The 22,184-nt window shown below is 44.0% G+C and overlaps 1 protein-coding gene and 1 long non-coding RNA gene across 2 annotated transcripts; one reads left to right on the top strand and one right to left on the bottom strand.

The window, feature by feature from the left end:
• Positions 1-13,323: 13,323 nt before the first annotated feature.
• Positions 13,324-14,860, bottom strand: LOC124667372. Its single transcript, XR_006991236.1, has 2 exons — positions 14,258-14,860; positions 13,324-13,659 (listed from the first exon to the last, which is right to left on the bottom strand). It is a non-coding gene; the product is annotated as an uncharacterized LOC124667372 (long non-coding RNA).
• A 5,458-nt stretch (positions 14,861-20,318) lies between these two features.
• LOC124667371 (chitinase CLP-like) lies at positions 20,319-21,505 on the top strand. Its single transcript, XM_047204662.1, has one exon. It carries the CDS (start codon positions 20,341-20,343, stop codon positions 21,397-21,399), a length of 1,059 nt encoding a protein of 352 aa, XP_047060618.1. The 5' UTR covers positions 20,319-20,340; the 3' UTR covers positions 21,400-21,505.
• Positions 21,506-22,184: the final 679 nt, after the last annotated feature.

Below are 22,184 nucleotides of genomic sequence, written 5' to 3'. Positions count from 1 at the left end.
AGTAGCAAATACCCTGCAGTTTAACAAAAGAGAGCAAGAATGCCAAGTAAGTTATAATTCCGGATCACAGCAGTTCTAGCATATAGCAGGTCATATTTAGGCATGTAGCAAGAATATTTACCATATACTGAACTCAGTTTGGAGTACAACTCCTCTTCCGGTTTTTGTGGGAACATATTTAGGCATGTAGCAATACCTTATGGTCAAGGAAACAAATGCTACAACCGTTCCAGAATAGCAAATATACCAATTGCGAGCTCCTGGTGGTAATTGTGGGAACAGGGCAAGTATGAGTTGCAACGTAATACAACTCTAGGTGTTGTCAAATATGGATACAAACTACGGTTAACATTCTATGGTCGCTGGGGTACTCGTGATAGTCCAATCACAGTTTGGGTGATTGGACATTAGGCTCATGTGTCGAGCAACTTCATTTTAACAAACTTACCATGTACAAGCCTACGAAAAGCAAACAAGGATAACACCAACTGAATTCACCAAATCCTACACCGATAGAAAAAAGCCACTCCACTCCCCTACTCCTCCGAACAGTCAAACCTGATCCAAATTGCGTCACCAGGCTAAACATCAACTAAATCGACTACAGATTCATAGCCTAAACTACTTCTGACCAGCATGGTCAGCCACCCACAATGCTACCACAAGTCACCAGTTCAGCCTCTGATTTCTTGGAACTAAAAGAAGAGGGAATCTAGTAGATGCACATACCTTGAGCATCTCCGCGGAAGAGGTAGAGCCTCTTCATGGTGTCAGGATGCAAGGAACCGAGGGAGTAGCACACCGGTGATGTGGCCAGCAGAAGAGGAAGAACACCGACGACATCATCTCCAGGTGGGGCGCCAACAACAGGAGCTTGGGGAGGCCGGTGCTGCAGAAAGGAGCATAATTGCGCACAACACATACACTGATCACAACATACACAATATTACACATAAATAATGACATAGCACATACAAAATCTAGGTTTCAATGCATCCCAGAATATCATTAGAAATAAAAGTTCATGATCGATTATGCATATATACAGAGTCTTGTTGTAACATATTTAACCGTTCATATACAAGCATGGCTAGTTCTGAACATGAAAAGGATTACAATATTGGACAATAAAGGACCTACGGTTATCAACATATCATATACAAGCATAAGTGGCTCATTGCAGTGACATCATTAGAAGCTAGATATTCGAAAACAAGAGTATCACTTTTAATTAAAACAAAACTAGGTTGAGATGAGAGGATCAATAAACACCAAACTTCCACATCATTTTCAAACCCTAAATTGAACTTTTCAAGCATGGGATGTGCTCCAATTCAATAATACACCAAATTGTTATCCATAGAACCTAGAAGTGCAAAATAGATCTGTCATTACTACCGTTTACTTGACTTCCTAGTACCTATATCATTTTCACTTTGTAAAATAGAACTCAAACTTTTGCAGTTTTGCTATCAGTTCCTAACCTGGAAACCCAGATTCTTATCATACTGTTGTAGAAACCTTACCAGACTTTTAAAGACCGCACAAGGCAAAACCTAGAAACCCTGTTTATCTAGTTTGAAACTTCACCGAGGCACAACTGAACAACACATGTGAGAAGTACCTTATCAATTCAGATAAATTTGAACTTGCTCTGACTTTGGTCAAATTAGAAACCCATGCAACAAAACATACCAGATCCATACTCAATGCTATATCAACAATTGTTTAGAAGGTACAACCCAGGTAAATGTCTTTAAATTCTAGCTTCACTAGAAACCTGATGGAAAAATCTAGACCTAGTTGGCGGAAAATCTCTATCACAATTGGTCTACATCTAACAGATTTAATGTGAACCTTTAATGTGAATGTCAAGTACCTTCTCCGAAGTTGCTCTAGAACCTACGAGGCATGTGGCTGCAAGTACCTCATCCTTCCAGTTCCGGTTGTCTTGCACCTGATGGCCTTTACACTCGAGTTGCCTGAAATAGTAGATCACTTCGTTAACACTGAGCTTATCCAAAATCATACTAAAAGATAGTAGAAGCAGAAATCAAACTCCTAATAAAATGGAAACATGGACCAAACCCACACAGTAGAGAAAGGTTGGTATCCCAAAAGCATAAGACCCGTATATAATTAAACACACAAACAAACACTATGAAATAACATTTTATCATTCTAGGAGTGCATGAGCTCCATTAATTAATGACAAAAGGGAAGAGTCAATATCATGATCAAGAAGTGACCATGCGAAGTTAGAACCACATAATAAAGAAAAAAGAGGGAGAAATCATCACATACAAAACTTCGAATCTCTGAAGCGTAACTTCTGTCATTTTGTTGCAGCTTATCCATCATCACCTGAAAAAAATGAAATCAGCAAACACAAAGACATATTGGGACACTAATAAGGAGTGAATCCTTAGAACTACATGGAAAGTTAATGAAACAAGAAGTGAAACAAAACTGTATTCAAACAAATAAACTACGAGGACCAACACTAATTGCCAAATGCAAACCCTGACTAGTTACATAACCAGTAGTGTAATATTTATGTCTCGTCTAATCTAATGCAGCAATGGTGACATCCAACTAGGGACATGTACCCAGTCCCTGCTGTGAGCAGGAAAGAAGCAGTAGCGACTGTCACATGAATATTAGTAGAGGCTCTTTTTTCAACATGGTAAACATAGGCAGACTAACACATGCACCTACTCTGCATATTTCCACAGTACGTTAGGCAGGAGTACGATTCCGGTTTGAACAAGGCACCGCTGGTCCAATTCCTTAGAAAGAGTTAATATTCAGTTTAAAAATTTCAATGCATGCAAGGGCTCAATCATGATCGCTTGCAAGTGTATCAATCTATCATCATGCAAGGTTAAATAAAATACTCATGTACCTTCTGTCTATATGCAGTCGTACATGACATATCTACATGTACCTACTATTTAATACCATATTTGAAACCCCTGTAACAAAGAAAAAACACACACACCAGACTCTCTATACAACAGTTTGTTTCATGCATACGTACTTGATTTTCTCACTCATCTCACTGTCTCATGGATTTGTCATCTTAATTATGTAGTCACAAATCGATTTCCGCTTGCATCATCATCAAGCTTTACCGCTGCTTTTTTTCTTGCGTGCATGCGTGTTTTTGATAACTATCAGAGTAAGACAAGCACGATTGGATTGGCTAGTGCTAGTATCAGATTAAGACAAACATGAATTGCCTCATTCTTCTAGTTTTTTGCACCAAATTACCTCCATTCATTTTTATCTTGTTTTGCCAGCACATTGTAATCACACTCCATCCCTTGAACGTAGTAGTAATTAGACTACAACAATAAATCATTTCAATAAATCTGAACTACTAGTTACTGGCTAGCCTAGGGTACTGGCTGATATAACAGCCATTGCATACAAAATTATGTAAGCCGGCCTCTACTCAAACGAATCTGAATTAAGCCATGCGGGGCAGAATCTACAAACAGCAAGCACTCATGATCCACTCGAGAAGCACCAAAAGCGGTGCCAATAATATTATTCTTTACAATCAGGCAACGTTCTAAAACACACATAGCAGACAAGGGATGAGATGTCTCACAAGCAGCACGGCGGGGTGTAGGAGCTGCCTTGCTCCCTGGAAGGATGTCGGAGGAGACAGGGAGGACGAACCCAAGCGATGTGCCAGCCCGCAGAGGATTACACAACATCTTTTACTGCAGCAAACATAAAAAACATGATGCCATGGACTGATACAATCATACAAGGCACAATTAGTTCTTGGAAAAGTTATTTTTAGATATTAGGAGCCTGTAGCTTTTCTTTGTGACTTGTACTTTTAAACGCATGAAAAAGCCAAGTGCATTTCATAATCATCGTGTAATAAGAATTCAGGCTTTTTTACAATCCACAGAAGTGTCCAATTGCATCAGTCAGGCTAACTGCTCGAAAGTAATGAAGCGAATACACATGTTCTGCTAGTTAAACACTACATGCTAAATAAAAAGTAGAAGTCAATTTAATCTGAACTTGAGTTAATAACGATCTAACATAACCATTGTTCCAACATGCCTGCTATCAAGTTCTTTGAGAAAGGCTTTACAATGATGTTCCTAGCTTGCTAAACATGCGCATAATTTGTTCTTGGAACCCCTAACAACTGAAGCAAGCAGACAATATCCAATCTTTTTCACAGAACAAGCCAACCGGAATAGGATTGGAGGACCATGTGCATGTATGACACCCACCTGTGTGCCTGGATGGTGTTGCAGACGCAGATGGAGCCGTCCCCTGTGAGGTGGTTGTGGTCAGTTCATCGGAGAGCAGCATGCCCAACTGCTCAGAGTGCCTCCCTGCCCCCGCCGGATCTCACCGCCAGCGGCGACAGGAACAAGGCGTGGTGAAGGACGAGGCCAGCAGGAGCTGGCACCTGCTGGTGGGTTCTCCCCTGCATGGTTGTGTTGCCAGCTTCGCGTCCCAAAGGCCAGCACCCCCACCCTCATTGCCTTGCAGCAGTCGTCCCCGTCAACCCGCGCAACACGGGCAGGCGAGATCGATGGAGCAACACGCTTAAAATGTGCAATGATATCTACAAGGACATACGCACAAGTCATTGACAATAACTGAACTTAACATTGCATCAAACCACATATGTTATCCAATGAGACCATCATTGACAGTACCATTTGGTGACTGAGTGTGTTTGTCTTAATAATAGAGGCTATATGCATCAGTAGATGCAGAGGCTAGGGTCTTTCCCCTTTTCGAAAAAAACTTTTTTTTGGTTTAGAAACAAAATTTAACATCCAAAACATATACAATGAACACTAGTTCACAAAGAAGTAAATAGAAATTTAAGTAGCAATGGACCCTCATTGTTTACTGGAAAATGATAAACACGACAAAATCATGATATCTTCCCAATCATAGGTCTCGTTGTTATGGGTGAGGTTAACATAAAATATAGGCATGAAACATGTCGGCTAAAAAAAATAGCGTCCACAAATTGAAGACGCTATCTGCCTGACAATCAGTTTGATAAAATACATACTATAGCTGCACCTAAGGAAACAATTCTCTAGATGAAACCACATTAATGAGCCTTTAAATTTAACTTTGAAAAAACAAATATAAGATATCACCATTTAGAATTCTGACACTCCCAACAATGTAGAATGCAAAGAGGATGTGTTTTCAAGTTTGAGAAGAATACTCACCAAGCCTTTTCACATCGCTTAACCTCTGAAACTCCTCTGTATACCCAAATTCACAGGCCAACTGCATATCAGAGAAAGGAATCGTTATTAAAGAAAATGAAGAGTATCAATGCTCTTTAGTCTTTACTGATTATTCGAATACAGAAAACTGCAATACTAAATTGTATACAACAGTCACTGTGCAAATTGCTATCCATTGTAGAAAGCCAAAGGGGCCCGGTATAGCTCAAATATAAGCCAGTCAAGACTCATCATCCACATTAGAATGGACGTTCCAATATGCCATAAGCACCTGCTGCACCACAATAGGAGTAAATACAGTGTAGTACAGTAAAATGCTGACGCCTCCAAGACAAACATGGTGATGAAGTGTCATACCCTCTACTATCTGGGCTAAAGATGAGAATGGTCCAATACCTAAACCAAACTTAGACCATACCCAGTCACATGGAGTTCAGAACCGTAACTAAACCACTTCTTGGGCCGCCCCGCATAACTAAAACTAAACCGAACTGTACACACCGTCCAACCAAACTGAAACCAAACCACTTGACTAACTATGGGTTAAATCCTGTTTCTTGCTTTGGGTTGAAACAGTTGCCACATGTCTCGATCCGCACTTCTTGCAAGCAGCACAATGGTAGCTGGGTTAAAAAAAAAACTGATGCTTTTGAGCAAACTATGCATACACGCTGAAGTCAACGAAACCATTTAGACCCATCCTAGCTACAAACCGGGTCTTAAACTAAAGTTTAAACTAGTTCCACCCTTAACTGTTCATACCCATAACCAACCGTACCCAATTGTTTGCTTCACGAACCCAAACTGACCTGGACCATTCGACGGACTCAGCCATTCCGAACCAAACTAATCAAACCCAAATCGCAAAACTAACCCAACCCACCCGGTTATGCTAAAACCATTCTCAGGCTTGATCCGGGCTGATCCTCCTGTAGTCTATACAAGTAGTATAATCTATGTTTCATTAACAAGTACTATAGGCTAGTACTTGGAAGCCGCATGTTAAGAGAGCCCGAACACTAATCAATAAACAAGCTAATCATAGGTCTCAAAGTTGACATGACGCATAACATTCCCCGGTCAATTTTTCAAACATGACAGCACATGAGTAGCTAAATAAGTTGTTGATACGCCACGATAAGACAGACAAATTGAATTTGAAGAATAAAACATGTTCCATGCACAGCTAGCTAGTAGTACCTACTAACATATTCAGAGCAAACAAACTGAGACACAGTACTACTTTTTCGCTTGTTTTGACAACCCAACAAATGAGCCAGCCTATCGAGGTGACCAACTGCTCTAAAATCAGATGAAATGGCAGTACATGAGGATCAGACAAACACAGTTTGTTCAAAGAATCGCATACTGCACGATTTCTGAAACTGAACGCTAGCAAAATATAAATCTGTCATCCAGGTAACCGGTTGCAAATAGCAATCAGATAGTGGACTGCTGGGTCAATAACCCGAGCCTTTTTATGTTCATAAAAGATGCAGCAGGTGTACCAGTTGGCCAACAACAACAAGACAGAGGCATCCTGTTAAATGTTACTGAAAATTGATACAATGCTTCTGCTATCATGTAGAAATTCCCTTTAGTCTTTACTGAGTACCCAAATTCAGGAAACTGAAATACTCAACTAGTATGCAAAAGTCACTATGCAATTTTTTATCCATGGTTGAAGCAAATAAAACACAGCAATGTGTATTACAAAGGCAAGGAGAGGACGTGTGGTGCTCACTTAGTCACAAACAAATAATTCTGTCCAGTCCAGAACACTTTCCTTGTTTTTATTCGTCCCAAAAAAAACAGTATTCCAAATTTATGCCTCTGAAAGGCTATTAAAGAAGACAATACAGACTTCAGTAGTAAGAATCTTCGCAATGAACCTGATAAAGTATTCACATTGAACCAGAGAAGAGAAGACAAGACAGATTTTGGTAGCAAAAATCTTCAAACTAAACCTGAGAAAATCTTGCCAAGAATCATCCACAGCACTACTGAGATGAATTGTTTTCCTTCTTTTTGTTTAGTAAAGAAAAACTGTGGTTCAAAGATTTATGCCAGAGAAGTCAAGTAAAGAAGACATGACAGATTTTGATAGTAAGAATTTTCTCGGAGAACCAGAGAAAATCCTACCAAGAATCATCCACGACAACAAAAGAATAGTAAGAAGCAAAACATGTGCCAACCAACACTACATGAACGAAGGTACAATTATAAGCCGATCACATCACAATAAAATATGAAGGGGCAATGGTGACAACACAAAGGCCACTAGTTGCCTACACAGCTGCTGCAAATTAGAGGAAACATGTGTAGAACCTAAACACCGTGCAAACATGTACATACATCCAGCTCGTCTCAAGACACAGAATTTTCCTATAATGATTTATTATGGGAATCCTGCCCTCTCCCCTAGCCTCTTCCTTGCATTTGGCAAGAACACAAAGTAGATCACCATCTGCAGCAACCATGCATAGGAAACCTACAGGGGTCGAAGAGAGTGGGCTACCTCCTCACCATAGTTGATGTCGAGTAGCTTGACACGAGGATAGCGGTGTCATCTCTGGCTACACCATCAGCGCCCCTCACCGGCTGCCAAGTGAGACCACCACTCGTCTAGTTGGGTGTGAGAGACAAGTGGAAGGCTGGATCCATCCACCGCGGATGTTGATGCCGAGCCAGAAGCCGCAGCCACGGGTAGCTGCAGTAAGTTAGTAATGAAACCTTAGTGAAAATCGAAACAACAGTAAGTAGTATCTTCAAACAAGAATGATAGTTTCATCACCGCCTATGAATGATAAGCAAAAAACAAATGAAAGAAAAAAACGAAAGAAATTGATCCAATGCTACTGCTATCATGTAGAAATGCTCTTCAGCCTTTACTGAGTACTCATATTCAGGAAACTGAAATACTCAACTAGTATGCAAAAGTCACTATGAAATTTTTTATCCATGGTTGAAGCAAATAAAACGCCGCATTGTGTATTACAGAGGCACGGAGAGGAGGTGTGGTGCTCACTTAGTCACAACAACATACACTTGCCCTTGTACAAAACACCAAAAGAATCATCCACAACACCAAAAGAAGAGGGAGAACCTGTCTACAAAACATACACTTTCCCTTGTACAAAATAGAGCAAAATATGTACTGAGATGAAGTGGTTTCCTTCTTTTTGTTTAGTAAAGAAAAACAATGGATGAAAAATTTATGCCTGAGAAGTCCAGTAAAGAAGACAGGACAGATTTTGATATTAAGAATTTTCACGGAGAACCAAAGAAAATCCTATCAAGAATCATCCACGACACGAAAAGAATAGTAAGAAGCGAAACATGTGCCCGAATGAAGGCACTTAAGCCTCTACCCAACACTTCATGAACGAAGGTACAAGTCTAAGCCAATCCTCACCATAGTTGATGTCGAGCAGCTTGACACGAGGATAGCGGTGTCCTCTCTGGCGACACCATCAGTGCCCCTCACCGGCTGCCAAATGAGACCACGACTTGTCTAGTTGGGTGTGAGAGACAAGTGGAAGGCTGTCTCCATCCACCACGGATGTTGATGCCGAGCCAGAAGCCGCAACCACGGGGTAGCTGCAGTAAGTTAGTAATGAAACCTTAGTGAAAACCGAAACGACAGTAAGTAGTATCTTCAAACAAGAATGATAGTTTCATCACCCCCTATGAATGATAAGCAAAAAAACGAAAGAAAAAAGAAGCCAGTTTTATGCATGATAAGCCGACAAATTCCTAATCGAGTGAAAATAGATTCCCCCTCTTCCCACACATGGCATGCTTCTCTCTACCACCAACCCATTCATCCATCAACAGGAAACAAAAGTAACAAAAATCAGTCAAGAACGTGTGTGCACTAACGGGCTTCACAAATCTTGATGCCAATCTTCCCTTGGGAACCAAAACACCTTCACAACACTTGAAGCTATTGTGCTGCTAGTAACAATATGGGTACAGATAAATTAAAAAGCAGCAGCCAATGCTTTATTTTTTTCTTCCGATGTGAGTACAACAACATGGGCTAGGTTTTCCTGCAGAAGATTGGTGGGCTACAATCAGAGTGATGCCTAACCCTAGAACAGTACTGTCGCATCTCGATGTCACGAGGGATTGCTATGTGGTTTTTTCTACCGGTGTTACGCATTCAATCAACGTGAAGATGATTAAAGAAGACATACAGGCTTTGGTAATAAGAATCTTGGCAATGAACCTGATTAATATTCACACTGAAACAGAGAAGACAAGACAGATTTGGTAGCAAAATTCTTCACACTGGACCCGTGCCTTGTACAAAATAGAGCAAAACCTGTACTGACATGAAATGATTTCCTTCTTTTTGTTTAGTAAAGAAAAACAGTGGTTCAAACATTATGCCTTAGAAGTCTAGTAAAGAAGACAGGACAGTTTTTGGTAGTAAGAATTCTCACGGAGAACCAGTGAAAATCCTATCAAGAATCATCCACGACACGAAAACTTTTATGAAGGGGCAAAGAATAGTAAGAAGCAGAACATGTGTCAAAATGAAGGGGCTCAAGCCTCTACCCAACACTGCATGAAAGAAGGTACAATTATAAGCCGACCACATCACAATAAAATATGAAGGGGCAATGGTGACAACACAAATGCCACCAGTTTCCCACACAGCTGCTGCAAATTGGAGCACACATGTCTAGAACCTGAACACTATGCAAACATGTATACATCCAGACCGGCCTCAAGACACATAATTTTCCTACAAAATTTCTTATGGGAATCCTGCCCTCTCCTAGCATCTTCCTTGCATTTGGCAAGAACACACAGAAGATTACCATCTGCAGCAACCATGCATAGGAAACGTAAGGGGTTGAAGAGAGTGGGACTACCTCCTCACCATAGTTGATGTCGAGCAACTTGACACGAGGATAGCGGTGTGCTCTCCGGCGACACCATCAGCGCCCCTCATCGGCTGCCAAGTTAGACCACCACTCGTCTACGCGGATGTTGATGCCGAGCCAGAAGCCGAAGCCACGGGTAGCTGCAGTAAGTTAGTAACGAAACCTTAGTGAAAACCGAAATGACAGTAAGTAAAAAAAACGAAAGAAAAAAGAAGCCAGTTCAGTTGTATGCATGATAAGCCGACAAATTCCTAATCGAGCTAAAAAAGATTTCCCCTCTTCCACACATGGCATGCTTCTCTCTACCGCCTTCCCATTCATCCATCAACAGGAAACAAAAGTAACAAAAATCAATCAAGAACGTATGTGCACTAGCGGCCGGGCTTCACAAATCTTGATGCCAACCTTACCTTGGGAACCAGAACCCCTTCACAACACTTGAAGCTATTGTGCTAGTACTAACAATATGGGTACAGATAAATTAAAAGGCAGCAGCAGCCAGAGCTTTATTTCTTCTTCCGATGGGAGCATGGGCTAGGAGTTTTTCTATTTCCTGCAGATGCACAAGATTGGTGGGCTAACAATCAGAGGAATTGCCTAACCCTAGAACAGTAGTGTCAGGAGGGATTCGTGTGGTTTTTTCCACCGGGGTTACACAATCATTCATTCAACCTGATGGAAAGGGAAGGGGATTTGGAAGGGTGCTCACAGCTGGGAGGCAGCAGCGGGACGGAGAGGCGGACGGCGTCCGGAGCAGCAGGTCCAGGGACATTGCCGGCGCAGGGAGAAGGTCAGGGAGGTGGTCGCTGGCTGCAGCAGCCCGGGCAGGCCTTCCTCCATCGACCCCCTGCCATTATTCTTGCCGGCGGCCGTCGGCGGAGAGAGCCACGGTCTCGCCGTCCTTGCTGTCCCCGTCGGAGGGCCAATGGGTCAACCCGTGGAGCTCCATGGCTCGGGCGGCCAACACCAGGAGCCCAGCGAGCATGGTCAGTAGCATGCCGGCGCGCACCCTCTTTCGCGTGGTGCTCGTCCAGGAGGAGGGCCAGCGCTGCGGCGCTGGTTTAGGGGAGCGGCGGAGGGTGGCCGGCGAGGGAGGTAGGAGCGCTGCGGTGAGGCGGAGGGACTGTGCCGGCGGCGGGATCGAGAGGGTGGGAGGCTGCTCAATCTATCGAGGGAAAATGAGAAAGGGAAATAGACTGGAGAGGAGGGTGGGCTTTTTGGTTTCACCAACGCAATTAGTGTGAGTGTTTTTTTTAGTGCGACTGTGCAATTAGTGTGAGTGTTTAGCGTGGGCGACTATGCAATTAGTGTGAGTTTGGGGCTAGGAGCGTGTCGCCTCGGGAGTCGAGATGAGACTCGAGCAGTTGGGTTCAGCGTAGATTGACGGCTCGAATCGAGTTTAATAATAGCGTAATCCGCGGGAACACAATTTGTACGATCTAACTACTTTGGCTCGGGAGTTAGCGCGGATAACTGAATTCAGAGACTGCGCAATTAGTGTGAGGGTTTAGGGTGGGCTGTTTGGATTCACCAACGCGATTAGTGTGTCTCGCCTCGCGAGCCGAGATGAGGTTTTGGAACTTTGATTGGACGGCTCGAATCGAGTTTAACAGGGCGATCCGCTGGAACGAAATTCCCGTGATCTAATTGGCTCCAGAGTGCGGGTGGGAGCTAGCTAGAGTTATTTCCGCACCGCCTCCACAACATGCAATCATGTTGACGGCAAAAAGCTCGCCGGGAATTCAAAAGCTGACGCATGCACCAACCATCACGAATAGAGAGTCCGGGGATGGCATCGGGCGCGGCGCTGTTGTGCGGGGGAAGAATGAAGGGCGGGGATGGCCAAGTTGCATCAGGAGAGGCTGAGGCTGCGGGGGATATTTTCACCTCGATTGGGTTTTCACTCCACGCAGGGGAGCGCTTTTATACCGGGCGGTGAAAGCAAAGGGACGGCCGAGATTCGTTGCAAAGCACGATCCAACGGCCACCGTCGCAAACCTCCGTGGAGGTTCCATTGATGCACCATATATACCCTTTTTTAGATACGGAGCCGCAGAGGAGGCGTCGAGTCTGCCCAAGAATTATATAGGTTTGTGGTTCAAGTTTGTAGAAAGTTAAGCGCATCGGATGCTTCAACATCTTTTTTTTGCGCCATTGGGTGTTCAAGATGAGACTCGGGCAGTTGGATTCAACCCGGATGGATGGCTCGAATCGAGTTTAACAGGGCCGATCCGTGGGAATGCAATTTATGTGATCTAATTGGCTTGAGAGATAGGGTTATTACCGCCCCTCCTCTAGAGCATGCAATCATGTTGACGGACACGCTCGCCGGGGACTTCAAACGTTGATGTCACGACGCATGCACTGATCGTCGCAATGCCGAGCCGCATAGGAGGCGCCGAGTCGGCCCAAGCATTCTATAGGTTCGTGGCTGCAGTTTGTACGAAGTTAAGCACGTCGGATGCTTCAAGATTTTTCTTTTGCGCCATTTGGGTCTTCAAGATTGCACCATGATCTTCTCTGTGTACCTGCGCTATGTAGCAGGTTAGGATAGGATTTATGTGCTTGTGTGTAGGTCGTCCTCCTTGATTAGGACCATCCTCGTTGTTTGGATGCAGATGGTCTGAGTAGGATGCTATTTAGCAAGAATGCATTTTTAAACCCGACCTCATATGCTCCGCTTCCAATAACAAAATAGCATAAAATTCAAAACGTTCTGAACTTTTTTTACAACGAGCATGACAATGTTTTCTAACCTGAAGCAACTTTATGGGGAGAAATGACATGTTTAGTGCTTTATGCAAAAATAACAACATTTGGTGCTGCTTGGAGCATTTCGATTTGTTGTTCGCAAAAATCAGATTTATCATTTTTTCCTTCGATTTTTGGCACGATATTAGAACACATGTTCATTTGCTTTCAGAATGGGTACTTGCAATGGGTACTTGCCTCATTTGCTTTCAGAATTATTCCTGTACAGTATTATAGTCTTGATGCAATTGAGCGGGAGTGAGCTGCACCTCTACCTACTGCTGCTACTAGCAGCAAATAGAAAATAACAATAAACAAGTTTTTCTTCAAGGGAAAAATAGTTACCAAGATTACAAATTTTCAGCATGACTTCTGCTGTTTATTCAATATTTAGATCACAGATAAAACAATTTCACAATAAATAGTGCCAAGAGCACAACCCATTTTTTACTCGTGACCAAAGACTACAAACATGGCAAGGTAAACAACTCACTATTACAACTCCTATTTTGGAGCATTACAAGAAGGATGTTACATGGGCCAAACAATACAAGGACCGAAACAGCAATTGTTACACATAAGCCATGGCCAGCGACAGCTTTCCAGGTCACGCTAGACTCTCGAACCGACTTGAGCTAGACACAAGGGCACACAATGGCGGCCGTGTCCCAACACCTCTGCACCAGACCGATTGGATTACATGCATACAGAGAAAGTTAAAGGATCTGGCTCATCCTTCTTAATCTTTCTTTCTTTACATGCTGAAATGCAAACACAAGGGGGTTAGAATCTCTGCATCACCTACTGAGTACAATTTGGAGCTAAGGAAACAAGTAACAGAATGTGTGCAAGTACAACAACTTGCGTCAAGATTCATGAAGAGTGCATTCAGCTAGATTTGCATGCTCATGCTCTTTGTTCAGGCCAGCAACATATTTTAACCAGCAGGATGAACAAAGGCTTGAATGATTGGTAACTACTAGCCAGCGCTCGTGAATATTACTAGTAGGACTGCAGATTCCATCTTTAAAAAGACAGCATGGTGTTTTTCAATCACAAAAAAACGCTGCCACTTTGATCATGTCCAGATCAGCACAAACAAGAGTGCTACCGAAAAATTACTAAGCAAATATGGCCATGTAAATCCGAAACGTGGTAACATCGTCTAAATGGTACAAATTCAGCAACTGATAATGTAAATTTAAATAATAGCACCATGACCTCTAATACCCAGGCCCAGATGCCAAATTCTTTGGAACACAGCTAAGAAACTAGGTGACCAGATCATCATCATCACCATAATTCATACAAGGGTCATCGGCAAGATGGCCATAACACAAAGAGGAACCAGAAACATACCTAAGCACATGGAGTCGAAGAAGAAGGCCACCAGAGTCGATTAGTTTGTGTTTTCCTCGGACAAGAACAAATCATGGTCAGCATAGCTAAACGCTGATATACTTAGAAAAGATTCGAGATAGCAGCCATCTAAAATACCCTGCTGGGCACTTGAGCATACACAATTCAACTTGTAATAAGTCTGTCCATTTGCATCGAGGGTATTGTGAAACAAATTAGCAGCAACAACAAAACATGGTTCTACAAGCTGGCTACATGTAGGAGGAAAGGAGATAAATGTTGCATGTACGTACGCTTAACACCTTGATTCTTATTTTTATTCTTGATACACACATTACCAACAGATCCTAAACATAAAGCACAACCAACAATTTGAGTGTTTATAAATAAGAATGAACGAGAAAAGTAGTACAGGAAGCAGAAATGCAAGGAAACAAGCATGTTCCAGTACCCAGAAACACCTCACACAATAATAAACCAAATCACTGCCTAGGAGCAGTGAGATCTACACAGGCAGCGGAATTTTCTACAATGCAAACAAAGCAGATTTGTCGACATCATCCAATGGCTAGGCTAAACGCAAATCCAAGCCAAGGGTTAGAGAGGGGGAATATACAGAAAGGTGCTTACTTTTCGAAGCACCAGCTCCCCTTTCTGTCGAAGGAGCAGCATGTCGGATGGACGCCTGCCATGTGGGCGACGTGTACATTCACCGGCGAGTCAGCCTGGCGCAGGTTTGAGGGTGGAAGGCGAGCCGGCCCACATGCTTATGCACCTCACACATTAGAAAAAGTTTGCACATTAGAAACGGAAACGAAATTCTATGAATCAATCTAACGGACCAGAACAGTGAAGTATAGTGCTTGGCTTGCACAAACACGCAGAGACAGCAGTGGCACGAATGCCACGGCCCAGAGCACCATGCAGAACAGTATTGGATAGCATGTGGCAGCGATCTATCCAAGCATGACCAAAGAAAAAAAATTGACCTTTCGAAACTGATGTTGATGAGCTTCTAAAAGGAGGCAGCATTGAGCAAGTAGACGAGGTGGCAGGTAAGGTGCAGCAATCCATCATATGGTGAGGTAGTATGTAGCCTGAGATAGAGAGCAAAAAAGAATCAGAGGGCATTGAGAGAGGCATTGAATAGATGGATAGGTTTTAATTCAAAGGCATGAATAAAACATCATTTCATACATCTAAGAGATGCACTTGGATCATAAACAAGTATTCCCAGGTTAGCCATGACAGTGAAGCACACATATATCAGAGCACACAAAGATAGAATCTTAAATTAACGGACTACCTATCATATTTATCAGGCAGAAAATAGAAATTCCAGAACCTGATTATGTCCAGCAATCCCTGTAAAATCTAATAGCATCGAATCTGTCCAATCTGAAGCAAGAAGACACCCATAATAATCTCAATTCGAGATAGCTGGAGTGGAAAGGGTAGGAGAGATGTAAAGGACAGATTGATTGATTACCAGGATGACGTTGAGTAGGATTTCCTGGACTTGTAGCTTGGATGGGAACCTTCCTTGAGACGCTCCAGCTGCACGGTCGGGTCGATGCCCTCTCACAAAAGGTTAATTATATGGTCAGGATCGAAGCTAAGTATCCACTCTACTTACAAAAGACTCGAGATAGCAGCCATCTAAAATACTGTGCTGGGCACTTGAGCATACAACAATTCAATAACTCTGTCCATTTCCAACGAGGGCATTGTGAAAAAATTAGCAGCAACAACAAAACATGGTTCTACAAGCTGGCTACGTGTAGGAGAAAAGGAGATAAATGTTGCATGTACAGAGGCTTAACACCTTGATTCTTATTTTTATTCTTAATACACACATTACCAGCAGATCCTAAACATAAAGCACAACCAACAATTTGAGTGTCTATAAATAAGAATGAACGAGAAAAGTAATACAGGAAGCAGAAATGCCAGGAAACACGACAACATGTTCCACTACCAGAAACACCTCACACAATAATAAACCAAATCGCTGCTTAGGAGCAGTGAGATCTACACAGACGGCGGAATTTTCTACAATGCAAACAAAGCAGATTTGTCGACATCATCCAATGTCTAGGCTAAACGCAAATCCAAGCCAAGAGTTAGGAGGGGGGAATAGACAGAAAGGTGCTTACTTTCAGAGAAGAGAATGCCGTCGGAGCATCAGCTCCCTTTCTTATCGAAGGAGCAGCGTGTCGGAGGGACGCCTGCCTTGTGGGCAACGTGGACATCCACCGGCGAGTCGGCCTGGCGCAGGATAGAGGGCAGAAGGCGAGCCGCACCACATGCTTATGCACCTCACACATTGGAAAATGTTTGCACATTATTAGAAATGGAAACGAGATTCTATGAATCAAGCTAACAGATCGGAACAGTGAAGTATAGTGCTTGGCTTGCACAAACACGCAGAGACATCGGTGACACGAATGCCACGGCCCAGAGCACCATGCAGAACAGTATTGGATAGCATGGCAGCAATCTAATCCAAGCATGAACAAAGAAAAAAACCCAACCTTTGGAAACCGATGTTGATGAGCTTGTAAAAGGAGGCAGCATTGAGCAAGTAGACGAGGTGGTATGGCAGGTAAGGTGCAGCAATCCATCATATGGTGAGGTAGTATGTAGCCTGAGATAGAGAGCAAACAAGAATCAGAGGGTATCGAGAGAGGCTTTTGAATAGATGGATAGGTTTTGATTCAAATACATGAATAAAACATCACTAACTACATCTAAGAAATGCACTTGGATCACAAACAAGTATTCCCATGTTAGCCATGACAGTGAAACACATATCAGAGCACAGAAAGATAGAATCTCAAATTAACAGACTACCTATGGTATTTATCAGGTAGAAAATAGAAATTCCAGAACTAGCATTGAATGATCATGTCCAGGCAATCCCTGTAATAAAATGTAATAACATCAAATCTGTCCAATCTGAAGCAAGAAGACACCCATAATGTATAATCTCAATTGGAGTTAGCAGAAGTGGAAAAGGTAGGAGAGATCTAAAGGACGGATAAATTACCAGGATGAGGTAGAATAGGATTTCCTAGACTTTCTGCTTGGATGGGAACCTTCCTTGAGATGGTCCAGTCGCACGGTCCGGTCGATGCCCTCTCACAAGAAGTTATATGTTCATAATCAAAGCTAAGTATCCAGAAGTCGGAGTTAGGTTGCAAAAAGCAACAGAGCAGTTGATGTAAACAACGAACACCATCCAACTAGCAATGCTTTTACAGAAAGAAAGAAATAGATAAATGCATGCAGAGAGTATTTTGTAGATGATGATTTACTAGTATTATTTTTTTTAAAAAAAAAGCGGTGAATCAAGAAAATGAACCTGCATTGTCATGGTGAAATATGTTTCGACTGCTGCTGCTGTCCATGATATTGAACAGCAGAACAAGGCATATATACATATACATACGGATAGCAAATGCGGTGATTAGAAGCTGAAAGGCCTAGACAGCAAATCGTTGGTGGTTGGATCAACCTCTGAAATTTGCAAGTCTTTTTTGTAAAAGCTTGGAATCTGAATTTGGTTCTAGTGTAGAAGGAAGAGCAGATATAGTAGCAGTACGTGCACTAGTATAGATTGGCTCTGATGCTCTAGCACAAGACGCATTTTTGTTTGTACGGATCGAGGCTGGTAGTGCCGTGCGAGGATTTGGGATTCCTTGAACACAAGGACTGTTAAGATGGACGGGGATAGAGGTCCTCACCGGGGTCGTGCGTAGGCGGTGCTGCGGCGGGGGTGTAGGACGCTTGATCTCCCGGGCAGATTCGTCATCGCCGGCAGGGCGTCCGTCGTGCAGCACCCACGCGGAAGCGGGCAGGCGAGCTCGACGAGGCACCGCGCGCTCCGGCGAGCAAGCCATCCGCGCCGCCGTGGTAGGGCGAGGTAGGGGCGGCGTTGGTGGTGGAGGAGGACGGCGGGATCTAGGCGGAGAGGGAGGAGCCATGGTTTGGTTGGGTGAGAGGGCGGCGAGGTGGGTGCCGTGCGGTGCGTGAGCGACGATGAATCCAATAAATCCTGATTAGCGAGCGAATCGATGAGTCGCCGAGACGGGTCGCTGCCGCGCGCGTCCGTTCGTAAACAGGGAAACAACAGGGCTGGCTTGCAGACGGCACGCACACGACTCCGATCACACGGTCGATGCACCGCACCGCAGCGGGTGGTTGCGCCATAACATCAGAAAACAACGTTGCCGCTCCAAGAAATCAAGCCGGCATCGCCGTGGCCCATCGAATGGTGACCGCTCTCGCTCTGATAATTTAACACGAGGACGGAAGAAGACGGCAACGTTGCCGCTCCCCTGGCCTCTCTTCCGGCGTTGCCGCCAAGCTCGTAAATTGCTTTCGCGCGTGATTGATGCATGCATCTCGATCGAATCCTGCCAAACCTGCAGCGATCCAGTCAAAACATCTGGAAGCTGTGCACTTCGGACAGCTGTACCATGGTAGGTGATGACGGAAGGAAGCAACCCAGCCGACATGCATGTACAAGCACAGTGCACACCCTGAGCGACATCGACCATCAGCTCATCCAGCTACTAAATCTTATCTGCTAACGACTTAACCCATGCATGTGATGGAAATGGGACTGTCAATCGATCGGCTGCCAATCAGTGCATGCGACTCGATCTTACGTGGTGCGTTTGAAGACGTCGAAAAAGAAAAGAAATTCAGGTTCCTCAAGCAAACATTGATCACCCGAACACGCATGCAATTCTTGTAACTATAGTACTATATGGTTATCTGGAAGATAGCTCGTTTTTAATGACATTTTGAAGTTCTAAAAAATCTGAATAAAAATCTTACATGTAGGCATTGCTGTATTCTTCAAATTAAAGGTGTGACTAGTTCTCAGTCGACGGAGATCTATCAATTACTTAGTTATCGGTTAGATGGTGTCATCAAATCTCATTCACAACACATGCTACAACAACTCACCATTAGCACAAATCACAAAGAAAATCTAACGGTCTAGAGGCATTTTTCCTGGTTGCAACCTCAGTTGCAACTAAAAGGAACCAATTGCAACCCCAACCAAGCAACCCAAGTGCACGGATCACGGTGAAAATCTCATGGTGCAAGACCCTAATGAGAACTAAGATAGTTCTACTAAGATAGTTCAGAGAATTAGCGAAACCGATTCTATAAATATGCAAAAATTTAAATCGAGAATGCCTTATACTCCCTCTGTGGTCCCCGATTTAATTAGACCAAGAAAATTCATAACTTTACTCATCAATTAGTGCATGCGCCAATAGTCTAACATGCATGAGAGAATAGAGAGAAAAAAGAGAACATGCATTGGGGAAGAGAGGTCAATAAACGACATAGGCTTTTTTTATTTCTAACAATATAAAAAGCTATCCAGCGTTATAATCCTTAAGAAAAGGCTGCAAAAAAATAGTAAGACTAGAAATCTGCACATTTTGAAACATCCAAAAAAGTTGGATTTTGTCATTTCTGTGGCTAGAAATACAAGGTGTTTTGAGTTGAGATTTTTTTGTTGGTACAATACACGATCGTCAACATCTATAATTATTTTCAGATTTTTTTTTGGAAATTTAAAATGACATTTTCAAAAAAAAAAAAATTAAAATGGCCTACGTACAATAAAGTAGCCCGAGCTACATTTTTGTAGTTTCCGTATTGCTATCACTGTATATTGTCAATCTGCACTGCTAGCTGAATCGCACGGTCCAGAAGAACTCAAAGGAGAATGTAGTTGTGAACACTGAGACCACATAAACTGGATGTAAATTAGTGCACGCATGCAGGATCTTAATTGGATAATGCCATGCTCATGAGGGAGCTGGACTTCGAACGAGAAGAATCAGATACTATGACTGTGATAACGTAGAAAAATGGAACTCTGGTTCGTCAAGCAACATTGATCGCAATGTTGACCACGCATGCATTGGTCCATCTGATCTGAATAGTCTTCAGATGGATCGAGCGTTCGAGCCCTAGGCTCCAGCTTATATATACCGCACGTACGTGCATTGGTTCACAGCATCAACCTGAGCTGATCGAGCACCAAAATCACAATGTCGCAACTCAAACCAGTCATCGTCTTCGTCCTCCTCGCGCTGTGCGCGTGCACGGCGGCGAGCGCGCCGCTGCTTATAAAAATCAACAAGGGCGCGGCGTCTACAGCCCTGTACACAGCGCCCCTCAGCGCCGGCCGCGCGCTCGTCCTCGACCTCTCCGCGCCGGCCATCACGACTCCGTGCAGCAGCGGGACCACCACGACCGTGACGCTCTCCGCCAACACCACTAACGGTGCCAACCCGCTGTCCCCGGTCTCCTTCGCTGCCACCGCCACCTGCGCAGCGGCCCCGTCAGGCGCTGCCGGCGTCGCGGGGCTCGGGCGCTCCAGCGCTTCGTTCCCAGCCCAGGTCGCCAGCACGCAGAAGGTGGCCAACTCCTTCGCGCTATGCCTCCCGACCGACGGCAGGACCGGGTTCAGCGGCAACGGCGTGGGCGCGGCCATCTTCGGTGGCGGCCCGTTCTACCTTGCCCCGCCCGCCGACCGCGAGGCCATCACCACGCTCCTCTCCAACCCGGTCCCGCTCCGCCAGCCCTTCTCCGGGAACCCCGGCTACTTCGTCACGGCCATCGGCGGCATCGCCATCGACGGCTCCGTGGCCGCCGCCGGCCCGCTCGTCGTCGGCCTCTCCACGACCGTCGCCTACACGCAGCTCCGCGCCGACGTGTACAGCCGCGTCATCGCGGCCTTCGACCGCGCCCTGGGCCAGACCGCCAAGGTCGCCGCCGTGGCCCCGTTCGAGCTCTGCTACGACTCGTCCAAGCTGGGCTCATCACTGTTGGGCTACTCGGTGCCGCAGGTGGACGTGCTGCTGCAGGGCGGGACCAACCTCACGGTGTTCGGGGGCAACTCCATGGCGCAGGTGAACACCAACACGGCGTGCTTCGCGTTCCTCAAGGCGGCGAGCAGCACGGGGCCGCCGGTGCTCATCGGAGGGTTCCAGCTTGAGAACAAACTCGTGGTGCTCGACAACGCCAAGCAGCAGCTCAGCTTCACCGGCTACCTCCCCGCCAGAGGCTTCTCCTGCAGCAACTTCAACTTCACCAGAGCTGGCTAGCTAATGTACACTACTACTATAGTACAGTGGATCCATATTTATCGTTTAATCTGGTGCTTGCATGTAGTATGGTGTGTTAAAATAAAGGAAATAAATTAAATTTGATGGAATATTAACTCACGGATGGCAATGGATCAGCACAATGGAGTGACAAGTACTACCTCTAGACGTGTTTAAAATAAAGAAACTAGATGATACCTCGCGCGCGTTGCTGCGGAAATTTCTGATTTTTCTTTAAATTGGAACCTCTGAAAATTGTCTTGAAATAAATTAATATAATTTTTTCATATAGATGGACAACAAACGGATTGGATAAGGTATAAAGACCATTCGTACAAATACAACACGGATCAGACTAGTCACAATGGGAAGTATCATAAACTAGTATCATGCACATGATACTAGTTTATGATACTAACCTCACAATGCATAGTATCATAAGATAGTATCATAGTATCATCATATTTAATGTTTTGTAGAATCTCAAGGCAAATGTGTGTACATGATGTGTTTGCCATTAAATTTTCTAGTTTTACGTGCTATGATACGGTATCATATTATGATACCACTCTCATCTCTCACCTCATTAATTGGTGTGCCACGTCAGATTTTTGCCAACATGGCATGCATGATACTACTTATAATACTCCTATTGTGGCTAGTCTCATGATAGAGCAACTAATAAATTTGCAGCATTGGAAATGGAACAAACATTCTGAAATAAAGTGGACCAAAAATATTTATAGACTGGTTGCCACAATATACAATGGAGTAACATTTGCGCC

The sequence above is a fragment of the Lolium rigidum genome, chromosome 6 (assembly GCF_022539505.1).
Source record: "Lolium rigidum isolate FL_2022 chromosome 6, APGP_CSIRO_Lrig_0.1, whole genome shotgun sequence".
NCBI lineage: Eukaryota > Viridiplantae > Streptophyta > Magnoliopsida > Poales > Poaceae > Lolium > Lolium rigidum.
This window is presented reverse-complemented; position numbering and strand designations above follow the sequence as displayed.